At 42.3% G+C, this 18,523-nt stretch overlaps 1 protein-coding gene across 5 annotated transcripts in view; it reads left to right on the top strand.

Annotated features, from left to right (window-relative positions):
- The window catches only part of ASH1L (ASH1 like histone lysine methyltransferase), an 84,150-nt gene that overhangs the window by 30,902 nt on the left and 34,725 nt on the right, over positions 1 to 18,523 (top strand). For all 5 annotated transcript variants that reach the window (XM_019556874.1, XM_019556873.1, XM_019556875.1 and 2 more), the window contains exons 3-5: positions 5,918 to 6,019; positions 11,847 to 12,588; positions 15,123 to 15,302. In XM_019556874.1, the coding sequence (XP_019412419.1) occupies positions 5,918 to 6,019; positions 11,847 to 12,588; positions 15,123 to 15,302 (1,024 nt within the window). The remainder of the gene's footprint in view (positions 1 to 5,917; positions 6,020 to 11,846; positions 12,589 to 15,122; positions 15,303 to 18,523) is intronic.

The following is an 18,523-nucleotide window of genomic DNA, read 5'->3' as shown; positions in this document are numbered from 1 at the left end:
GGTGCTTTTTACCCCCTCGTCCAAGTCACTGATGAAGATGTTGAACAGTGCGGGCCCGAGGACCGAGCCCTGGGGGACCCCACTGCCCACATCCCACCAGGCTGAAAATGACCCATCCACCACCACTCTCTGGGTGCGACCCTCCAGCCCGTTGGCGACCTATTTGATTGTGTAGGTGTCGACATCACAGTTCCCCAGTTTCTTAATGAGAACGGGGTGAGAGGCAGTGTCAAAGGCCTTCCTAAAGTCCAGGAAGACTGTCCCCTGCTACCTCTGCATCTAAGGATTTGGTGACCTCGTTGTAGAAGGGCACCAGGTTGGTCTGACAGGACCTGCGGCTAATGAACCCATGTTGGTTGTCCCTAAGCATAATCTCCCCTACTGGCCCCTCATGGACATGTGCCAGAATAATTCTCTCAAAAAGCTTACCCAGGATCGAGGTAAGACTGACTGGCCTATAGTTTCCAGGGTCCTCCTTCCTCCCCTTTTTGAAGATGGGAACCACATTGGCCGTCTTCCAGTCCTCTGGCACCACAGCAGAGTGCCACAAGTGCTCATAAAGCCATGCCAGAGGTCCCACAATGACCTCAACTAATTCCCTCAGTACTCTAGGGAAAAGTCAGTTTTGTGTGTTCAGTGCTTCTTTATGGCTAGCAGCAACAGGCAGGACATGACTTAAAATCACCAAACCTTCGCAGGTCACCTTTAAATGGCAAGACTGGACTGTTCCTTGGACACTTATTATCCGTAAACTTATTGTTATTAGCTGCTTAGGCTTTTCAATGATATAGCAGCTATGCAGCAGTTCTTATCAGCAGGGAATATATCACAGAAAAGGTGTGGAAGCAAATCAAATGACAGAGTTTAGTCTTGTTTTCAGCAAATGTATCTAAGATTTCTTGTAGACTCTCTTCATAGTCACTTTTTACATCAGAAGAAGAGCTAGCAGGTTGAGCAATTCATCACTGTTTTTAGGATCCTGAAGATTAATGGGTTTCTAAAATACTGATGAAAGGTACATAATGAGGATCTCCTAATCACTAAATTCAACCTGCTTATTTTTCACCCTCTAAGATAAGGTTCTTTCAAAATATTTCCACCTCCATCTCCCTATCTGATGAGCGTTGGAAGACTGCTCTCCCCTTCCAATAGGGCAGAGAGCTTCACGCTCCCCAACTTGCTTGCACACATCTGGCTTGCCTCAACCTAAAGGAAATTCAGGTCTCCTTTTTACCTTGCTGCTTCCAGTTTTTGCTTTCAATAAAGCCTACTTTTACTTCTGTAAGGAGACTGGAGCTGGTGAAAGAGAAAGTACCGGTAAGTAGGGTAAGCTAGAGGGTGCAGTTCCTGCCATTGCTGGATACAGATAACTTGGATTCGCCCTGTGACTGAAACATAGCCTGTTACTTTTGCAAAACAGTTTCATCCCATGTCCTCCTTATATCCTGAAGAGGCAGGTCGTTAGTGACATCCTCCAGGAATTTTCTTGCTTTTCTAAACTGAGCGGTCTAATGGCAGCTATTATATTTCTTGTATAGCCTTCTTTTAACATATTTTGATATTTCTCTAGAAGTTATTCTTCTATTTAGAAAATTCCCTTTCTCTCCCCCTCTCTCCATAGTGGTTCATTTTTGATCAGTCTAAGTTTAAACATATTTGATACAAGCTGTTATCAATCCTGGAAAGCAAGAAAGGTAATGGGCATATTTGCGTCTAAAAATAGTGACGTTCTTTTACACCAAACCCTTCTTTTTCTCTTAGGAATAGTTGTTTCAGGCTTGTAAACAACAGTTTAATGTGTAAAAGGGGCACATGTTGCAGTAACCAACATTTCCCTTGGATGTTTCCCATCCAAATAGAAATATCTTGTCCACCTGGTATTTTAAAATAATGAGATAAAGTGCATTCAAATTGGCAAGCCCTGCTTTTCAAGCATAGACTAACTGCCTGTATTTGTCATTTCCCATGACTCCAACAACATATTGCTATCCAGTTGTATTTTTTTTTAAATTACAGTTCACTGTGTTCCCCACACATTATAATCCAGCAACAAAGCAGGGGAAAGGACTGCTGAATGCCTGAATATTCACAGCATTAGAACCTCAGTGCTATTCATTGAAGATGTGTCTTAGTAAAGGACCTGATGAAGAATGCATTGCATTTTAAAACTTGTTTAACTTTACTCCGCCAGTGAAATGTATTGCCTTAAAATCCTTTTCTCTTCCATAAGTCCTGGATCATCGTGGCTACAGCATCACTCTGACACTATCACTGTTCTCCATAAAGGATTGTTCAGCAATTTCAGGTGCCACTTTATTGGGCTAGGTCTCTTTTCCTGGGTCTTCAAGTCTGTTTGCAGCAGCTGGCCAGAAAGGATCCTGAAGAGTTTGGGCTCCCCCTGCTGGACTTGACAATAATCCTTCCCAGTTTGGGGTAGCATGTGGCTTACATTTTGGAGCCCCACTCCCCTGCCATAGTAGATCCCATCTGTTATACATGCCCATGTTTAGAATATTCAGAAAGAGAAGAACACTAATCGCTCTTTATTAGTTTCTTGTCAAGAGAAGAGCTAGCAGAGAATATGCTTTTAACACTTGAAAGCAAACAGACGGCACATACTGACTAGGACTTGGGAATAAGGGCAATGAGGTAGCAAGGCAAGTGAATCTTCATTAGTGTAATTTGAGCCCAAGAAATTAATAGGCAGGTAATAGCAGCTCCACTTGGGGTATGCACTGAGGGCTAACTGCATGCTCCGATCAGTCAGGGTCAGTAAAACAAAGGGGTGGGTGCCCTGCGATGTTAGGGAAACTGCCAAGATGAGGAGTCTAATGGCTGTCAGCAACCACAAACAGCTTTGCAAACTAGACAGCACTCAAAAATTCTCCAACCAGTTATGCCTACAGATTTGCAATTCTTTCTAGTAATCATTCCTTCTGAGTCTCAGGAAAGAGTCCTTCTACCAGGGGAGAAGAGGTGGAGAATCGTTCTCTACTCATCTACTCTGCAGGTTTCTCTAAGGTAGGAACATTGTGATGCAAGCTCATGGCAATGCCTTTTGAGTCCTATAAACTTCTCAAGGAAAAGCAGTTCACATGGAGTTGGTATTGAGTTTAGGTTAGATTAATATTCCCTCTGTAGAAACTAATGACTTTAAAATGGTCACTTTACAGAAGAATTGACTTTTTTAAACAACTGCACTTTCCTACTACTAGTCTCATGTACGCATTCATTCTCTTTATAAGGCTAGAACCTTAGTAGACTGCACCCAAGATTTGTACAGTTTCTTCTCACTCTTGCCACCTCCATGATCCTGAAGGGCAGACAAGCGTTCAATAAATGGCCATTTCCACTTTTGTTTTGCTTCCCTACCATGACACCGCTTGGTAAGAATCTTCCCAGGAGTGCAGTATGCAGCAAAGTGCCATATCAAGCTTTATGGCATTTAATTCTCCTCAACAAATTAACAGGAAATTTAGTGTAATTTCCGTGCCCCCTAAAGAAGGACATACTTTGGCTATACATTAGTTGCAATCCCAAATAACTTGTCTGATAGTGAAATTCTCTCCCAAAGAAACGCAAGAATTTCTCTTCCGAGCCGGCATTCTGGATGTCATCATACAAAAGAGATTCAGAGCTCTTGGAGACGAGACGAGAAGTATGCATTTAGATGAAAGGTTTTGGTAGGAAGTAAAGCGTGTCTGCATTTGAATTAATGATTTCTCCTAGGTCCCAGGATTCTCCCATTTCCTGATTTCTCAGACACATGCAGGTCTTGAGGCAGCATGTCTGACTTTGGCACAGATTCCTGGTCCTGGTTTAGAGTGTAAGTGGTGTACTCTCTTTGTAGCCTGCTAATTAGGGATGAAAAAACCAATATGAAACCTCTAATGCTAAATTTGTTCACTCAGAGAGACTGTTGACAATGGAATAGCCAGTCTTCTTCTAAGCACTACATCCAGAAGGTACCTTCCAGAAGCTTCTGAGATCTTTACTGACACTCTCATTGTAGATTGTCACCAGCAACGCTATATCAGGGGGTTTCCAGAGCACTCATCTCGCTGGTATCTGCATGCTTCCCATGCCAGCCTCGCTGTCAGGACTAAGGTGAAAGTTGCTTTGGGGTGTTACGTTTTGCTTTGTTCTCAAAATAAATCTATAAAGCACCAGGATTTTGCTGCTACAACAGAGCCATTGTGGGTAAACTAGTCCAAAGACAGCACTTGTTGGCATAGCCATCCCTAATGACTACCTGGTAAAAGCAAACATATATACAGTAAAGCAAGCTGCGCAACTAATTGACTACTTATTTTTTATCGGCTACTAAAATATCCTGCTACTCTTGTCTCAGACCCTGGAGCCTCTGGGGTCCTTCTTACTGCTGCTCAGGGAAGCACTTTTTTCTTCTGAGAGAAACTGAAAAAGTAGGCGCCATAAATGTCAAACCCAAATACCTCCTGGTGCTGGTGTTCTACGATAAAGCAGTTGCAGCAACTTGAGTGGAGCAATCCTGCCTAGAGAGAAGAACCTGGGATAGATTTATATAACCAATACCTGCCTGTCAAAGATGGAAATTTTCATGGAGTTCACCTAGCAACTGGGCCACATTTTCGTTGAGACTTTCAACCACACATCCAACATTTTAGAAATGAGAGTAGTCAGAAGGGTCTAAAGCATCATTTTTGCTTTTTCTTTATGCCCATAACTCAGACAATTCTTTGTGGAGAGGAAAAGGGTAGGATCATCCTAATGTCTACAGACTGTTTCTGTAGGGCAGAACTGAGGGCTTTTTTTTTAAGGGAGAGAGCCACTGCAAAGATGCACTTGTATAGTCTAGACCTGCATCAAACAGTAGCAGGCACTTGCTTCAGATCAAATGAAGAAAGACGTTAGTGTTGTCATGCTGTTAGAGTACAACACATCTTTCTTACAGTGTGAAACTAGAGACAAGACCCAGTGAATTTCTTCTGGAATGTGTATTCGTTTTTTGCTTTCAAGACTAGATGTCTGAATTCATAGATTTCATAGACATTAGGGCTGGGAGGGACCTCATCAAGTCCAGCCTCCTGCCCCAGGGGCAGGAAGTCAGTTAGGGTCAAAGGAACCCAGCAAGATAAACATCCAGTTGTTTCTTAAAGGAATCCAGAGTAGGTGCTTGCGCCACTTCTGGAGGCAGTCTGTTCCAGGCCTTGGGGGCTCAGACAGTAACAGTGTTTTTCCTTATGTCCAGCCTGAAGCGCTCTTGGAGGAGTTTGTGATCATGAATGTAGAAAACGAATTGAGTGTGCCTGCATTTCCAGGTTTCACAGAGTTGCTTTCCTTTAAAACCATCCAGAGTGCTGTATGTTCTCCATAGAGCCTTAGGCCAGGGTTTTCCACCTTCAGGGCCAGTTTTTCAGTTGGGTCTCAACTTCTTTGCTCATACATACAAGTGTTGCACTATGCAGGTGCAGATACTTGTATGTGTACATGTTTTTAAAAAGCAGAACAAACAAAAAACTTGTCTGTACACAGATATCATAATTAATGTAATGCTGTTTAGTGTCCTGCAAAGTGAAGGGTAGTGCATACTGTGTTTGATATGCAAGTCGACGCTGTACCCTTAAAAAACAGAACTTTGATATACATGTAGTAAATAGTAAAGGTTCAGATGTAAAATAATCCACTCTTTCTTGGGGGGTTGTGTTTGCTAGCATATTTTTAGCTAGTTATTGGACTTGGAATGTGAAAAGTTCTGCCCTGGTTGACCCAATTCTGCCTTTCCACACCTGCATGCCCAATGTGGACAATTGTTATCAATGTTAGCACATATAGTCCTGCTTTGAATGTGTGGCATCTGGAATACGTTTCCTTGGAATTGCTCGATTTAAGCGAATTTAAGTTCTTGTGGTTTATTCTTCACTTTTGTGCTTTTCAGGCACTCTGCCAACACAAGACAAGCCCTCTCAGAGACAGTCAGAGAGCACAAATTGCAGCCCTTCCAGAAAGAGATCAGCGTCTGAAAGCACATCTTCTACAGGCAAGTAATATTTGGGCTTTAAGTGTTTCAGGCTACTATGATTATAGCTACTTGACAATGTCTAGCCAAAGCAGAAGTGCCCTAAGAGCCCTCAGGGTACTGTGGCATAGACATGGGGATGCCATGTTCTCCTACCCCTAAAAAAGGCATGTCTGTGCTGCAGATATACCTGAGCTAGCTTTCGGTGAAGTAGCTTGGGTGCCAGAAGCAGTTTAACCATGGTAACAGGAGTTCAATGCAGGATAGATAAGCCATGGGGAAGATTCATTCTCCTGTAGCTAGAATTTTTCCTTTCTTTAAAGCTAACTCAAATCTCTGTGCTGCACCGTAGTCGGTATTGTAGACATGTCTTAAAGCTTTTAGTTGTGTACTGTGCCTTTCTTAAAGTAACAGTGACTGTCACAACTAATTTTGCTGAATAGTAGCCTTGTTTCCTGTTCACCCCATTTCTAACTGATTGTGTCTTTTGACATAGTCACCTTTTGAACTGGAATTAGCCGTGTCTATTCCCTTTCCTGAGGCTGTTTCTTTCCCTTGCCTCCCTAGGGAGATCCTGTTGTATTTCTACCCTGTTTCCCCATTCTTTTATTTTTGGCCTGTTTGTCTCTTGTAGAATTCCAGGGTTGAGAGGGACCTCGATGGTCATCTTCCGCCTCTCATGTCTCTCAAGCCTCACCTTTTTTATTATTAAGAATATTAGGACTTTAAGTCATGTTACTATAATTTATTTTAGGTTTGTACTGTTCCTACCACAGTTGAGACCAGTTTACTTGTAGCTTTTGGACATTACCACATATAGTGGTTCAAACTAATAATACAGCAAGGGATGCCTTAAAATGCAAGGATGGGTTGTGTCACTATGCAGTTTATCTTAATAGTATGGCTGTTTTCTGCTGTGTAAATAGAATACCAGTTGTCATTCAACTACTAGTGCAGTAGCTGAAGGACTACATAAAATGGTAAACCTTCAACAGACAACACACATGATCATCTCACACAACAGAAATTACATAAGTGGTATAACTAGCAGCCATTGCAAAAGTTTTTTATTGTCATTTTGTCATGGCTTCCATGACAAGTGTCCAGGGGTATGCTAAGATTTTTGAACTCCTTTTCAGTCTGAACAAAGGTGTTTGACAGATTCATTTGTGAGCATGGCCACATATTAGAGCAAAGATGTCCTATCCAGCTGGTGGATCAAGTTGTATATAGAAGAACATTAGAAGTTCAGGTTATTTCTAATACAAGAAAAGCACTGGGTGAGGACTGAAGGGCAGTTTTATCAGCACCAAAAAGAACAAGCTGCTGATATTGCTGGTAATACCATTTCTGCTTTTAGAGTCTTTTAGGTCCTAAGCATATTGTGTGTTTCAGTGGTTTTTGTCATAGAAGGCTGCTTTGTTACAAAGTGCTCCAGGCATGCATGACCAGGGCTGCAGCTGTCATTAGGATCATACGGTTTATTTGTCTGATCCCTTGGGGTCAGTTTCAAACCAGGAATACCAGTTCAAGGACAGGCCATCAGACTGCATGTCCTAAAATGTGTAGGGTTGCGTGGTTTGGTTATCACTAGTTAGTGCAGCTGTTTACAAAACTCAAGTTTACGAAACAGATGGCGTTCCTACAAGGTATCCCAGAGATGTTCCTTTTTCCTTAACGTTTATCTCAAGGGCTGTAAGAAAGCTGAGGTTAACTTTTTTTGTCTGTAATATTACATCTCAAATTGAAAGCAGAAAGTGTGATTCTTCCCATTGCTTCCAGTGAGAGTGATTGTGCTGTGTTTTCGATTTGCTTCTAACTGCTGTGACCTAGCATAAATTAACTTTGATTTCTTTCCAGAGGCCTTTAGGAAGTGATTTTCCCATAGAAAGATTTTTAGAACTTGAAGTGCTGATTCCTTCTCATTTAAATTGTCTTCTGGTCTGAAAACCATTGTCACTTTTCCTTGTAGATTTGTTACTTGGAAGCTCTGCAGTAAGGCGCATGTTTTCATTAATGTTCTTTTTCTTGTCTCCAGAGTACTTGATTTGGACTGGTGAACACAAATATTTATCTTCAGCTGTCTTTGCCTTATCTTTGTCAGCTAATATGCAGTCTCCCTTCTGCAGCAAGATGCAAGCCTTGTTGACAGTGGTGCTTCCTGGTGTCTTCCTGTAAAAGTTAGTCCTACACCAAAACACCACAGCTCTTTACCATTTGCTGCCTTACAGCTAGCAGTTGAAGTAGACCTGATCTCAGTAGTTGCCAGTAATTATTTTCAAATTTTGTAAATGCACATTTGTAATTGGTATTTCTGCTAATCCATCCATCCACCTTCCAAAAGTTCCATCCCGGGTCTAATCTGGATGGTGTGTGTTGAAAAATCATATCAGTGCTGATAAGTGACGGTATGAGCTGAGATGATGGAAACTTGTCAAGTATTTTTCTTCTCAATATTTTACTAAAGTTGCCAGGCAAGATCTGGGTTTGTCTAAATGTTCCAACATCCAGAGTGGAAAGTACATGGCTCCTTCAGCTCATATATGAGGGTTATGTCATAGAGGCTTGCCCAGAGACAAAGATAGTCTTCAGTACTACTGTTAATGGAGCATTCCCAGCCTTAGTGTTGGCAGTTGAAGTCATCTGTATGTAAAGTTGTCTGGTTGTAAATAAGCAGGGATATGAATGACAGCGCAGCAGAGGGTGGCTTGTATATATTAACAGTGATAATATCATTGACTTGGACAGCGCTATGTTCTGTTGCATTCTGGGAGGTGTTATGTCCCTTGGTAGTGTATAGCAAGTCATTTCTGATACAGGTAACAAGGCCATGGATCCTGCTGGCTACAGAGTCTGCAAGCCTGTCACTCAAGAGCATCTTCCAGAGGTGCTCTGCATGTGTTTCTTGTAGAAGAACTGCATGTGGTTTCATTTCCCTTGTGATCCATTCCAGCACTGATTGCTTGAGTGAGGTATAGCCTTCAGCACTAAGTTGAAGAACAGTTGAGCTTTCCCTTGTAGATCAGAGTGATCTGGCTCATCCTGTACTTAGTATTTCAAAATTGGAAAGTATAGTGCATTGAAATTGGAAAAAATCGAGTCCAGTTGCCTTAGTAGTGACTTGTAGTTTTGTTTTATAGTTATTCATGGGAGGACCACAAGAAGACTGAGCACATCTGTTTAATTCCAGAGAGCTAATAAATCTTAGCTTTAAGAACCAACAGGCCAACCTTGGGAAAAAATGTTCACTTGGAAATCCCTTCTTACACTGCATCATTGGTAGCCAATCTGAAAACTGTCTTCCAAATGAGTGTGCAGCTGAAGATGCACAGCATGTAATATTTATGTTGTAGAAAGTGAGGTAAAATTGTTTCAGCTAGGTATTCCAGGTTAGAGAAATGTTATCAGTAGTTTCTATACCAGGATAGGCAAAGTTCAGCCTGCGGGCCCAATTTGGCTCACAGCAGACTCCATTTCCCAGCAGCCCCTACCCATATCACTGTGGTCAGTTTCCATGGAGACCCCAGGAGGCCAGGGTTTCTATGGAGACCTGCCCAAGCAGCACTGGCAGGGCACATGGCTAGGTGGGGTGCTGCTCCAGGGCTGGGGCTGGGATTTTCCAGTGGTGACAGCATGGTCCAGAGCTGGTACAGTCATGATCCACTGCCTGCCTGCCCCTGCCTGGGGCATGGAGGAAGTGGGACAGAGCCACGGTCTGCTGCCTGAACGCCCCTGCCCAGAGCATGCAGGCAATGGATTGCAGACCACTCTGTCACCACTGCAAAATCCTGGCCCCAGCCCTGGAGCAGCTGCATGCCCTGCCAGCACTGCTTGGGCCATCAGTCTACATGGAAACCCTGGCCCTGCATTGTCACAGCAGCACACCTCCTTGAATCTCCATGCAAACCTGCTGCAATGACTTGGGCAGGAGCTGCTGGGAAATGGAGTCCAGCCGCCAGCTGGATCCACCGTTTTGCCCACGCCTGGTCTACGCGCATTTCTTAACTGCATTGTGTTTCATTAGTGTTAAATTTATCATGGACTTCTAAAGCTAAAGAAGCAGGGGTATGGACAACCGTGCATTTCAGCTCTTTTAAAAGGGGACAGGACAGTAGCTCGGACACACGGCAGCTGTTTTGCTAGAACTTTTACATCTGTGTGAGCCTGTAGAGATGCAAGTGAGCTAAGTTACCTTATTTGACTCTAAATGAAGCAGAATTAAAGTCGGAGCAAATTTGCTATGCTTGTATCGCTACAGAATCATGCACTTCCCAGCCTCAGAACTGGACAGGCACCCTTCCCCTGTGCAGCCTGAGAAGGATATACAGTTATTATGTCTGTCCTTTTTTATTGCCTGTTCAGGCTAAAAATAATGCTCAGCCTATAAACCATTCCCAACTTATAGAAAAAAGAATAGCATAAAACACTTTGAAATCCTGAGTGTTTGGATCATTTTGGTGTTTTGCTTGTGTTTTTCCTCTCAGTCCCTTGAATCCAAATAAATTTGATTCCACAGATAGTTCTGGAGACAGGATGCCAAATACCGATCATCCTCTGACGAGGGAAAAACAACAAATGATTGTGCTAATGTGTTGGATTATCCTGTCCCATGGTATTTTCATATACCTACAAAGATATGATTTCTATCCTGAAGGTTTTGCCATTTAAAGCCCACTTGAATGTGCATGCCTGTGTATTGCAGCACCTCTGTGTAAGACAAGTGACACACTCCACAGCATGCACTGCTATGGACTAGTGTCTGTGTTCTTTAATGGGCAACACCCTTATTAGTCCTTCCTGATGGAAATGAAGGAAGGAAAGTCAGGCATGCTAATCTACATACATTAAGGAGAACAGAAATAGGCATGAGAGAAATTCATGGCAAAAGTGCAAGCTTCCCTCTTCCTGGGACATCTAGGCCACCATCCCATGAAGGCACTGTGACAGAAACATGGATCTGTACAATGTGGTAGCAGAAGCAATAGGCTACTATAAAAAATAACATTTGGCATTGTCTCCAAGTGGAGGATGTGGCTATTGTATTTTATTTAGTTCAAGACTGATAGAATGTACTGATTTACCTTCAACAGGTGCAAGGTAATGTGGCCTGGGAAAGAGACCATCAGATCAGTGTGCAGTGGCAACCAAAAAAGCTAATAAAATGCTGGGCTTCATTAAAAAGGGAATTGAAAACAAAATGGAAAACATTATCATATTGTACAAATCAATGGTGTGCCTACCTCTTCAGTACTGTATACAGTCCTGGTCTCTGCATCTCAAAAAGAATTTAGTAAGATTAGAAAGATACAGAGAAGCATGATTAAAATGATCAGGGTTATAGAGCAGGTGCTGTACCAGGGACAGTAAAAAGGCTAGGACTCTTCAGTTTGGAAAGAAGGTGGCTGAGGTAAGAATTCTATAAAATCATGAAGAGTGTAGATACAGTGAATGGAAAACTATTATGCACCAAGTCCCAAAATACTAGAACTAAGGGTCTTCCACTGACAGTAGCAGAGCAGGCTCTAAAACTAACAAGAGAAAGCACTTTTTTATGCAGCATGTAATTAATTTGCCCCACCAACGAATTGGGCTCACCAGCCAGATCCGGCCTGCAGATGGACCTGGCACTGCCCACCCAGCCTGCAGAGCAGAAAGGTTGGGCAGTGCTGCCCTAGCTATACCAGTTCCATGCTCTTGCTCTCCCTCTAAAGCATCCACTCCCACTAGTGTTGGAGGCATGGCACAGGGCTAGATGGACAGGTAGTCTAACCCAGTGTGATATTTTTTGTGTTCATACGATCATAACTAAATCGTTTCTAGTGTACTTTTGTTGATTTATGTTTTCCAGTGATTGGAATACCCACACGAGGAACAAGGCTAGCAACTGCTGTAGATGATTCAGTGGATAGCTTACTACAGCGCATGGCACAGCATGAAGGCCAGGCTGTTCTGGACAAAACCTTAGAAGCAGTCATTGCAAATGTATCTGTTCCGCCTTCCGCTAGTCCTGGTCGAAACCTCAACAGGGAAAGAGGTCTCGGGAAACAGGACAGTCTCTTGGCTCCAGCAGTTACAAATGACTCTTGCAGTGATAGCATCTCACATCTTTCAGACAGATTACCAAGCAGCTACTCCCCACATCATCTCAAGAGAAGCATGGTCGAAGCCATGCAGCGACAAGCTAGAAAAATGTGCAATTACAACAAGATATTGGCAACTAAGAAAAATCTGGACCACGTCAATAAAATTCTAAAAGCCAAGAAGTTGCAAAGGCAGTCACGGACAGGAAATAACTTTGTGAAGCGCAGGCCAGGCAGGCCACGGAAGTACCCAATGCAGGCAGTAGTTTCAGTGCAAGCTTTCCAAGCTGCTCGCTTGGTCAGTCAGGAATTAGACAAGAGGGAAGAGGGCAGCAGCGCTTTACACCTTGGACCTGATACTGTCACTGATGTCATTGAGGCTGTAGTGCAGAGTGTGAACTTGAATCCAGATCACAGAAAAGGGTGGAAAAGAAAGAGGTGGCTCGAAGAGGAACAGGCCCAGAAAAGACAGAAGCCTTTACCAGAAGATGAGCAGGAAAGCAATAAAAGGTAAATCCATTATATTCCCTTAACTTCCCAGTGTTCACAATTGAAAGTCATAGCAAAAGCATTTCTCCATCACTTAAAAGATGGCTTTTTCCACTCCACATACCTGGCCAGCTACGTTTGCTGTCAGACAGAATAGACTGGGTTGAGGCCACCAATTCATTTCCAGGCAGTGAACAATTTTTGCTTTCATAACCAGATAGTAAGAATATTCAATCCTTTCTGACTTACGCTGGATTTGAACTGGCGGCCCTACCTGACCCACCCAGTTTTCCAGATGTCATTATAATAATTGACTTGTTTCACTGTTGGTGTTAAATTATGGGCTGTCCATTGCTAATGCACTAAAAAGGGAGAGAGCACAAGAAGCCCTCTTGCTTCTATGCAGGGAACAGGCTCACAGAGTCCCTTAAGTGAAAAGGAGAGCTGTGTGGAACACAACCTTAACTGTCTCTCTGCAAAGATTTAGCAAAGTTGTTGTCTCCCCACACAAGGGTGGCATGGGGGCAGGTTTTCAGTAGAGACTGGTAATTTGGGGTGGACCAAGGCACTTTAAAGGAGCAGGATTTTAAGCAGGAAAGTGCTCAGCAGTGTTTTGAAAAACCAGTCTGTCCCCTGTTTGTCTAGTACTGAAATTGAGGCAGAACCTCTTCTTCCACTGAGCTTGTGTTTTTCAGAATGAACATTTAATGCAAATTAGTTGCGAGTTTGGGAAAGATTTTTGTGAGATGGTGCTAGGCTAGCAAAGAGTTGCCTAGTGAGGAAATGAAATTGGTGGTTCTGTCCATTATGAAAACTTTTGAGTTGAATTTTCTTTGGCATGTCACAGATGCACACTTTACATTAATAACAAAAGCACTATATTGTACATGAGTTTAAGTTGATCTATACACAAAATAAATACAAGCATCAAGGAAAATTAAGGTCTGTACCTCACCACTAGAACTGCCACTGTGCACCACAGACAACACACCAGAAGTATCACTGTGTCCGTCCTCTAGCACAAACAGACTAGACTTCCCCCAAATTTTGCCTTGCTATCGTTTCTTTATCATTCTGGAAAATCATACGCACTGACATTTGAGGAACTGTGCAAACATCTCCCAGTTTTAGATTCTGGGAATATTCTTGGAGGCACATGACAAAAGGCAGAGTTGTATGCCTCTCCTAAATAATATAAATTGAGATTTCGATTGGGTAGCTAGAGTGTGTAAGGATTACAGCATGATAAATAATGTTAATACTTTTGTTGTGTTAATTTTTAATTATGTTACTCCAAAATATCCTTGAAACTCTCCTTCTGAGAATATCTTTATTCTTTTGGCTTTTAGTTATTAATCTGAAGGGTCCAATTTATCATGCAAGAAAAAAATAAAAATTTTAGATCAATTTTGAATTGATTAAAACTCAAGAATTAAAAGATTGGGAAATCCTCAGAAAACTTTTCCTTTACCTTGCATCCTCAGCTGGATCTGGATCATGGGGCTCCTTGCAGGCCAGATCTAGCCTGGAGCACAATATGGCTCTAGCCCAAGGTACATGGTTTTAGCTACAGCTCCAGTTCCAGCACAGAGCGTACAGCGGCTAGGGAGGTCGATCAAGCATAGCAGTGGCAGTAACAGTGGGCCAAGTGACTGCAGGGCAGCTGGGGTTGTCACCCTTGCTCTCCCTGACAACAGTTGCCAAGTCTGCTGGGGCCCAAGGGTCCCAGATTTTGCAACACATCACCCCCCCGGATGCACCCCCAACTTCCAGTTGCCTGCCCTTAAGCAGGGTAAAGCATCTCCACAGGCCAAATCCAGTCCATGGGCCATACATTTGACACATCTGGTTTAGTGCAAGCAGCATAATACTAGCTTCCCTGCCTCAACCAGTAGTGAGGGACCAATACAGCTGCCTACAATCTACTCCCTCCGAGGAAGCTGATCATTTGTCCACTCCAAAGTCAATCCCAGTGTATATTACAGGGCTGTAAATGTGTTGTATTTCCATGTCCTCAGTTACACTGACTCGTATCAGATACCCCCAGCATCTGGTGGAGTCACTTCTTATTTATAGTACTGTAAAAAGAAGTAAGCCCCATATCTGAAAATCTGTAACTAATAATTACTACTGGGAGAATGCTGAATAACATCAAATGTTTATCAACAAAGAACAAGGAATTTCTCAACCAAAATGAACTTGGGTAGTAATGGAATTAATTCTAAAAAGTTCTGTTTCCAAGCAGACTTATTTTTTAAGTACAAAGAGAACTCACACTTGTATCCATGTACACAGTTTGCTAGACATCTGTCTGTGACTGCACACATGTGACTGCACACATGTAACATAGCTGTCTGTGACATTACGCTTTAATGCTTCAGCGATAGATTTAATTCTTTGTTTATTATAAAGGTAACTGTTACTTACAAACAATTTTATTTGAATTGCAAAAATGATGACAAAAGCCATTGCAATTCCACAAGCCGTAGACCTTCTTTGTTCTTCTTTTTATGAATGGAATAATGATGTTGTAGTATCTTTACATTTTCTTCCAGCTTTTCTGAAACAACAGGTGAAACATCCAGTCCCCAGGAAGCCACTGGAAAGCCACCTGAGTCTCAAAACACTGAGCAGCCTTTGCCTTCTCTTACTCAGCGTGAGAAAAAAGCTCCTAGGCCCCCCAAGAAGAAGTTCCAGAAGGCAGGGCTGTACTCTGATGTGTACAAAACCACAGAGTAAGTAGTACCACTGAAACACTGCTGTCTGATATTCCAGGGGAAGATGTCTCCTTTCAACTAGAACCTTAAAAAACTGCTACTAATGAGCAGCTGAAATAAAACCACCAACTTAATCCAATCCTGTGAAAAATTACATGCGTGATAATTATCAGAATCTGACCCAGTGAAAATTTAAAATGTAACCCCAGTCAGAAAGCAGCCTGCAGCAATCTGAAAGTGTTGCTGAGTATCAGCCTTGAAGAAAATTAAGACAGTTTCATTTGACAGTCTTAATGATCATGGCAATAAAAGGGCTGATGGAACTTGATATACTCAGGTACTGAGTACAGTGTCCGCATAAAAAGGGCCATTAGTTTTCTCACTTTATTGATTCATGATAACAGAGTCGTCTTTAGTGTGACTAGCTTTTGAAGTGAAGGAACTTAATGCAGCTGCCAAAGATGCATCTCTGTTTCCTGCTCATGTATAGTTATATTATATTAATCTCCCTCATTTCACACTTGATGTTTAATGTAAAGAGCTGTGAGTCTCGAAGTTTTTTTTCCCCATGTGTCTCAAACTGAAAAGAGGGTGTGTCTCATGGAGAGATCTCCTCCTGCTTTCCCCTCTGATTTTACATTAGAAAAAAACCTTGCAGTAGCTACAATAATTGCTTATGTTGAGAGTGTTGTGTTCTCACAAGTTTCTGGTTTGGCACATAAAGAAAAGGGGCAACACCAAGTAACCTTCATAGACCACTAGCAATTGTGTCCTGGAACAAAGTGGCGTATTTGAGAAGGACTGTGAGTAAGGATGAGTGAGGTTTGTGTTTTGACCAAAACGAGACTGGAGTTGCATTTTTATTCATTTTCTTAGTTGTTGGAAGCACATCCTCTAACAGTTGACAGTGATCCTATCCTTTGGATGTTCTTTTGAAGACAAGGGTTTATTTCCTGAAATGAAGTATTAAATATCAAATTTTCTTACCATTTTTGCAGGCAGTAGAATATTCCCACTGCAGTAGAAAGGTTGCCCTTGCAGAGGAGTTGTCAGAATCATTCATTTCTTTGTAAGAAAAAAAAGTACCTGGCAAAACAGAGTGATGCAGTGCAGGAGTAGTGCACAGATCTCTGACTTGTCAGATGTTTTTTTAATAGTTCAAGAGGATTTCTAGGTTCATAGGAATTGGGCATGAATATAGAGAAAAGTTCACTACTGTTCAGAAGGCTAGTTAAGAGCCTATGCTTTGTTTAAGCCACACTTAATTTCTCAAAACACTACTTATATGTTGCATAGACCTCGAGTGGCCCTTATTAACAGAGGGGCACATTTCACTCTTCATCCAATTTTGTAGATTGAGCAGCTGTCTAATTAGGCATCATACTGGTCTTTTCACTGTTGTATTTGCATACCAGAGAGGCACAAAAGAGTTAAGTAACATGCTCAAAGTCAGTACAGGGTTATTGATTTCTAGTTCTCTTTCCAGTCTCTTGTATCATGCTACCGCTGTTCTTGCATTAAATCTAGTCCTTTGAAATAATCATGGCTGCAATACAAGGCCTCAAGAAGAATGGAGCAGAGGAAATGTGAATGTTAGAGCTCCAACAGGAATGTAGAGAAACTCCCTGCTAAAGTTGCTTCTTAGTACAGATATGTATGGACATAATCTTAAGCATTTGCTCCATTGAGTAGCCTCTTACTGCGTGAGTTACCCCATTAGTGTCCGTAGGATTACTTATGAACCAGAATATAAAATAGTATGCATAGCTGTATTACTATGTGGTCCTTAGTAATTATCTTAATGAAAAGAACAAAAAATCATTGATTAAACTCATTCTCAAGCTCCCTGTAAATTGTAGAGACAGATTTGACTAAACTGCAGCAACTATGAAGTACTACATGGAGTAAATATATTGTGTCTGCCTCCCCACCTTCATTCAACAGAGTAAATTAAGTGATTGATAGAGAAAGTACTCTGAAGGGATCCATGCATAACCACCCTTTCCACCCCCAAAGCAAGCTGCATCTATTTCCTTTCAGCAGAAATGATTAAGCGGTCTGACATGTAGATGATATGGGAGTGAATTTTGACTCATAGTTTTTAAAAGTTTGCTGCATGACATTGGAAACCTGATTCTCCATTTCCCTTTGTCAAATTAGAATCATATGCAGGAGAGGACTGATTCCCAACCCATAGGCAACAAAACAAGATCAGTTCAATTGTTGAAAAAATTAAGCAGATAAAAAAAAAAAATTAAAGGATATCGTAATTACCCCATGGTCTTTCAGGTCCTTTGTGGCTAGTACATGCTGTTTTATCCAGGGACTACTAGTTGATTGGAGAAATATACAGTAGTTCTGACAGTTTTTAAGTAATTTCAGCCATATCTGTGACTATAAAAACATGACATGGCGTGGCCTCATCCTGGAGGGCTGTCTCCAGTGACATCCCTCAGGGATCAGTGTTTGGGCCCAAGCTCTTTAACATCTTTAACAACGATCTGGATGAGGGAGTGGAAAGTACAACAATTAAGTTTGCAGATGACACCAAGCTGTGGGGAAAAGCAGGCACATCTGAGGACAGGGCAAGTATCCAAGATGACCTTGACAGGCTGGTCCTGTGGGCTGAATGCAATCAGATGAAGTTCAATAGGGATAAGTGCTGAGTCCTTCATTTGGGTAGGAAGAACCTTCACCACAACTATATGATGGGTGGTAGTCCACAGGCTGGCACAGCATCTGAAAGTGACCCAAGAGTGACAGTCAACCAAAGGATAAATATGAGTTATCAGTGTGATGAAGTCGCCAGCAGGGCATATAGAGCTCCGGCATGCATCAGCCATTGTGTTGCCAGTAGGTCCAGAGAGGTGCTCCTTCCCCTCTATTTGGTGTTGGTGAGGCCACAGCTGGACTAGTGTGTCCAGTTCTGGGCATCACACTTCAAGAAGGATGTGGATAAGCTTGAAAGAGTACAGAAAAGGGCCACCTGCATGATCAGGGGCGTGAGGGTTTAGCCTTATGAAGAGAGGCTCTGGGAACTGGGCCTGTTCAGCCTGAGTAAGAGAAGTCTGAGAAGTGACTTGATAGCCACCTACAAGTATGTCAGGGGCAAACACCAAGATCTAGGGTAACAGCTCTTCAGAAAGCTGTTTCAAGAGGGATGTGGACAACATGGAGAGGGTCCAGAGGAGGGCCACTCACATGATAAGGGGGCAGCAGGGCAGGCCCTATGAGGAGAG

The sequence above is a fragment of the Crocodylus porosus genome, unplaced genomic scaffold, assembly GCF_001723895.1.
Source record: "Crocodylus porosus isolate Cpor-Errol unplaced genomic scaffold, CroPor_comp1, whole genome shotgun sequence".
NCBI classification, from domain to species: Eukaryota; Metazoa; Chordata; order Crocodylia; family Crocodylidae; genus Crocodylus; species Crocodylus porosus.
The sequence above is the reverse complement of the archived record's forward strand: the minus strand, read 5'-3'. Positions and strand labels throughout refer to the sequence as shown.